The sequence below is a fragment of the Gambusia affinis genome, linkage group LG04 (assembly GCF_019740435.1).
Source record: "Gambusia affinis linkage group LG04, SWU_Gaff_1.0, whole genome shotgun sequence".
Lineage (NCBI taxonomy): Eukaryota > Metazoa > Chordata > Actinopteri > Cyprinodontiformes > Poeciliidae > Gambusia > Gambusia affinis.
The window spans coordinates 955,968-961,967 of NC_057871.1; the positions used below are offsets into that span (position 1 = coordinate 955,968).

A 6,000-nucleotide genomic window follows, 5' to 3' on the forward strand; every position below is an offset into this window, starting at 1 on the left:
TATTGCGTAGAACGTCCTTCCTTTTCCACAAATGACCTAAAATGGTCTTGAAGGAAGAACACAAACTTCAGACCAGGAGTCTCTGTTAAATGAAGCCAATAAGCATTTTCAGCGTGAAAAAGTGAAGGCAACGATCCAGAAAATTCTCTCTGGACCAGAAAGCAGCCAACAGAAACATTTCGTCTCAAATTAGAACCAGGTTTGACTTTGGCTGAGTTTTTGCAGCAAAGCTTCAAACCAGAATCAGAATCTTTGTTCTTCTCTCAGCTCAGATAAAAACTGCGTTGTCATGGGAACCATTTCCTGAGCGAACTCTGGGATTTCTCTGGAAAGCAGATCCATCCTCCTGATTGGTGGATCTGACTGGAAGCTTTTCCTCCTGTTGCTGCAGCTGATCAGCGTTTCTCAGTGGATTTCCAGATGTTTTTAATCAGAACTTTTCCGAACCAGTACAACTGAACTCTGTCTGGAACAGAAAAGAAAACAATCTGAAATAGTTGTGTCCATTTAATCACACTCAAACAGATGTTGGCGGATTTGCATCTAGAAATCTCTGAAAGTTGGACATAAAAATGTATAAAAATCCTGGCGAAGGTTTCAGAAAGGAAGCAGAAAGTTTGGAGAAGAGACCGGTCAAAATCAGAGATGTTCATGAAAATTTCATAAAATACTCAGAGATCTGGGAAGTAAACTCTGAAAAACATCCTGATGCAAAGAAAGTTCCTGAAAGGTGACAGGAAGGTATTGTGACGTCTAACTGCAGGAGTCTGTGGTAGAAGAGACTCGTTCTGCATGTCGTCTGTAAACTGCATGGTTTCTGTCCAGTCGTGACTCTGTTCTGTCTGACCCGGTCGTTTCAGGTCCAGAGGTTCTGCAGGTCCATCTGCTGCCAACCTGTGTGTTTTTATAAGTTAGGCAGAAATAAAAATGAAGATTTGGGACAAAATAGGTTAAAAGTTCATGTTTCAAACTTCTGAGGGACATTGAATGCAACACGACGTCCAGAAATGGGTCATTCTGGTCCTGAGCAGAACTTTAACTGGACTGTTTGTGTTGAATCCAGTGAGGTTCCTGTGGCTTTCAGACATTCACACAAAACAGCTCACAGTGTTTTTCCTCGTAGGATGAATCAGAAAGTTTCCAGCAGCCGGATGAAGATCTCATAACGATCCGGGACGAAACGCAGCAGCCATGTTTCACATGCATTTCTTACTGAACTCACTTTTGTTTCTTTGTTGAAAAGCTGCTTTTACAGTTGATGTTGAAATAAAACTTTGACTGGTTTGTTGCTAATCTCTTCCCATACATCCTCCCATTTCCCCACAAGCTGCCTTCACTCTTATTCACCGATTTCTTCTCAATATGTCTGAATCGGGTCAGAGGAAGAATGAATCACAGCTGATAGGAAGAGGAGCACATTCTTGAGCCACACCACAGAAAATTACTCAGGAAGCATGAGGGCTGTTTAGCTGGAGGAAAACAAATAAACTGAGTGTCTGGTGGAAAGAAGGTGTAAAAAAATACATCAGACTGTTTACCTTCACTTCCTGCTGTCCTGTTTACCGTTACTGGTTTAAATACATATTGTCAATATTTACTGAAGGAAATTCATCAAGTTAAGCAACATTTTACTGCAGATAGCTTCAGTTTGATATAAAACAGCAACTCATTAGAACCCTGTTATGTTCCCCACAGCATGTTTTCTAAAAATGTAATGTTTACCGAGTGATGCACCGTTTGCTGTAAGTCAGTATGGAAACCCAGTTTGGCTCACCTACTGAACTTATTACGGCCCGTCAGGAACCTCCCTGGACCCCACATCCAACATCTAAAGACCTGGAGACCAACCTGGAGCAGGCAGGTGGGACAGCTTCAGCAAGTACCACACGACACACACTGAGGAAAGAGGGTCTTTAAGGAAAGAAGAGCCCATTGACTGGTCAGAACCTGGACAAACTTCTGGAACAACGTTTGATGGACAGAAGAAACAAACACATGAAACTGTTTGTGTCGTTCACACTAACAGAAAATTTAAGGAAAAGAACAGCACACCAACAGTCAAGCATGGTGGAGGCTCCATGATGCTGTGGTACTGGAGGTCTTGACAGTATCCAAGAGCGAAGTGTGTTGGTTTGAGGCGAAGATCCTGGGTTCACTCAGTGATGCAAATCATGAAGAGGTGCCAGTAATGGTGAGCAGGGCTGCGTTGGTTTTCTCTCTGATCGTTTTCTCTGATGGACACGTTCTGTAAGTAAGACGCTGACTGCTCAGGAGTTCTCCACAGAACCTCGTTTTTGAGAAGGAAAAAGCTGAACTTTGTCTTCAGTGTTGCAGGCTGATCTGAATCATGTCCAGCTTTCTAAATGCTGCCGGCAGGAAGAGTGTGTGTGTGTGTGTGTACCAGGTTTTTATATCCTTATGGGGACCTGTTTCTGTCTACATTATGGGTTTTGGGGACCATTGGTCCTTGTGGGGACATTTTCTTGGTCCCCACGAGGGAAATTATTGTTTTTGGGTTGGTGGTTAGATATGAGATGGTTGGGGTCAGGGTAAAGGTTACGGTAAGGGTTAGGATTATGGTAAGCGTTAGGTTGTAGAAATTAATGGAAGTCAATGTGAAGTCCCCACAAGTGATGAAACTGTGTGTGTGTGTGTGTGTGTGTGTGACTGACAGACAGTTGTTGAGAAATGTAGTTATTGTGCAGGTTATGGGAAAATGAAACATTCACACGCTGAACGGCTCCATCAGGAATGGGACCAGAACCAGCCGGGACATGCAGCCGAACCCACACACACACAACCTCACCCCCCACTCCCCCCACACACACCTGAGTCCCAGAGTCAGGTGTGTCAAGGTGTTTCAGTTCCTTTGAAACAAGTGCAGCTCTGAGAATTCTGCTTCTGTCCATCTGAACCCAGTTAATCTGGACCCCCCCCCCCACCACCCTCATGCACGCACACACACACACACACACACACACACACACACACACACACACACACGCACACACACACACACACACACACACGCACACACACACTCCCTGGTCACTGCAGCGTCACACTCTGCGGCTGCCAGTAAGTGTGACGGAGCAGAACGGTCGTCCAGGAATGCAGAGGCTTTCCGTTCAGGTTTGGAGGTCAATCTGTTCTTCGGATTGGTTCTGGGTCTGATTGGTTCTGTTCAGTAGAGTGAAGATTAGGAGACGCAGGAGAACTTTGTTCAGACCTGCTCCTCCACACGTCATGAAGGATGTTTCAGGGAGTGTTTAATAGCTGCTTCATACTGTTTTTTATTGAGCAGCACAATGTTTAGATTTGCTCCACATGTTGTGAGAGTCGGTCCAGTTTTACGAGCCGCTGCTCCTTGTAAATCAGACGTGGAGGAGAATCAGCACCGATCTGCATCTGGACAGAATTACATCCCAATCTGAGCATTCCTTCTCAGCTCTGAACTATTTTTATTTTGTTGACAGTGAGGTCGGCTTTATTTGTGCATCGCTGCTGCTGTAAAAGTTTGCTGCCATTAACACTTCATCTGCATTGAGAAAAAATATTTCACATTTCTGATTTTAAGAGGGTTTTCACAAATTTCTAGAAAGTTTAAAACAACATCTGAAAGCTCACATTTGTAGTCAAAAATATCAGTTCAATTCAATTCAGTTCAAATAAAGACAATAAGACAGGATGAAGTTAGAAACATCAAGTTCCCATTAAAACACGGTGGTGGAAGTGTCATGACATGGGAATGTCGTTTTAACTACAGGCAGACGCTGAGGACATTCAGCCAGAGCGAAAATGTAATGATTTAAATCTGGTCTAGTCAAAGTCTAGACCAGAATCCAAAGTGATGATCTCTGTTCAGTTTGATTGTGGATCATGAAGCTGCAGAGATGGAGACAACCCAGAAAGTGCACGCCACACTTTTCAGATTTTAAATCGTTGTGAATGTTGAGCCTTTTCCTTTTGCTGTAAAATAAGAAATGAATCCTTCAGATTCTCTCTGATTTATTCTTTTATTTTTCTGGATGCTGATGCTTGTTTTTAGTTGTTTCTTTATTGTTATAAATCTTTCATCAGTTCTGTTTGACTTGATGAACTCTGACTAAATGTTTACAGGAGAAAGTTTGCTCACATCATCACAGTTTATCTAAGATTCACTTTGACAGGAAGTGACTCAGTAGAAGCTCTTCAGAAATGTTCAGTATTTCTGTTAGTGATCGGCGTGTTTGGGTTTTACTGTCGCTCTGGGTTCTGGTGTCGATCCTGAGTTTTATCTCCATTGCTGAGCGCTGAGCTCACTGCAGAGCGTCTCCGCTGTGAAAGTGGAAATTCCAGAGCAGTTTTGGGGTCGGGCCTTACGGGAAGCGGCAAGCGGAGGGAAAACCCACTCGACCCGCCGTATAAAAGCACGGCAGCCTCTCAGCACACACTCAGTCCTCTGCTTCTCATCAGCCTCCAACTTTCTCCTCTGAGGGATTTTTCTCAGGACTTTTCTCTCAGCTAGAAAACGAAGATGGTTCTGTCCCAGAGGAACGGCGCCCTGCTGCTGCTTTTTGTGGCTGCAGTTTGCATGGAGTTCTATCAAGGTGAGTTTCTGCAGGATTTCTGAAAACAAATGCAGCTTCTACAAATGAAGCTCCAGTTTTGAAGCCATGTTGATGTTTGACCTTTCACCTCCAGCTCAACACGTCGTGGGAATCCGCTGCAAATGTCCCTCCTTCAGCAAAATCCAGAAGTCCAACTTCACAGATTTCCAGGTGACGGAGGCGCGGGCCGGCTGTGATCGGGTGGAGCTGACGTGAGTAGATTATAGTTTTCTCTGGATTCATGATTTCTTCACGTCGATTCTGATGTTTGTTTGGATGTTTCAGTGTGACCCGGATCAAGCTGGACAACTCCACAGAAACACTGTGCATAAACCCAAAGAGGAGACTTGGCTTACAAATCCTCAGCTGCTGGGAAAGGTGAGTTAAAAACAGAAAAGGTTTTCCCTTATGCTGCTTGGATTCCATTTTAATCTGCACAGAAGCCTCTGAGCTGCGAGTGATTTTGTTGTCTGGGTCCTTCAGCTGCAGAGGGATCAGCTTTTACTGCTTGGGTTAAAAATGTTGCTTTGGCTCAAAGTCGCGGCCGATTCTGTGGCGAAGCTTCCAGGTTTATTCTGCAAAATGAAAACAAAAAAGCCAAAACCATAAAACCTCCACAGCTCAACAAGCCCCCCGACGCCGGAGCTCCGGATCGGCTCCACAGATGTTCCCCATTAGCCTCTGTCCTAACGCTGCTCTCTCTCTCTCTCTCTGCCTTCCTCCAAGGATAAACAAAGACAAGAGCCGTAAGATGGAGTGTCTGGACAAGTAGTGGAGGCTGGAAGACAGGGCCTCCGAGGACTGAAGCACAGGGGCCCCAGGAACGCCGAGGGCCGGACATTTAACTGAGCCCCCAGTCTGAGAGGGGACTGGGACTGACTGGGACTGACTGGGACTGACTGGGGAGGCGGCGGAGCGCTGGGAGGAGACGATTAACAGCCGGGACGCCGGAGACGGAGAGAATCTGTGGAATTGAACAGAAAGAGTTTCATGTACAGCACTATAGCAGCAAGTCTGTTTGAAACGAAGCACTGCCAAAATGTAAACTCCTTCGTTTTTCTCTGCTTCACTGTAATATTTATGCTGATTTATTTATTTTTTTACATTTCTAACAGCTCAAATTTTTTATATGAATGTGGAAGAAAATAAAGAAGGTTTTGATAAAACTCTGTTGTTTGCTGCCTGAGTTTTGTTTTCCCTCCCAGGCATGGAGAGCTGCTTTATCTGGACCCGTTCTGCAGCTGGCGCTCAGCCTGGCCCGGTTCGGCCTGGCCCGGTTCGGCCCGGTTCGGCCCGGCTCGGCCCGGCTCGGCCCGGTTCCTGCATACTGGCGCCGTTATTCTGCAGAGATGCAGCAGCTGACAGCGAGGACAATGAGATGAGTTGTTATGGTGCTGATCGTTAAATGACG

General features: G+C 45.2%; 1 protein-coding gene across 1 annotated transcript; it reads left to right on the forward strand.

The window, feature by feature from the left end:
- The first annotated feature begins 4,420 nt into the window (after window positions 1-4,420).
- On the forward strand, window positions 4,421-5,755 carry cxcl18b (chemokine (C-X-C motif) ligand 18b). The gene is made up of 4 exons (XM_044114038.1): window positions 4,421-4,589; window positions 4,684-4,801; window positions 4,875-4,967; window positions 5,316-5,755. Exons 1-4 carry the CDS (start codon window positions 4,517-4,519, stop codon window positions 5,359-5,361), a joined length of 330 nt encoding a protein of 109 aa, XP_043969973.1. The 5' UTR covers window positions 4,421-4,516; the 3' UTR covers window positions 5,362-5,755.
- Window positions 5,756-6,000: the final 245 nt, after the last annotated feature.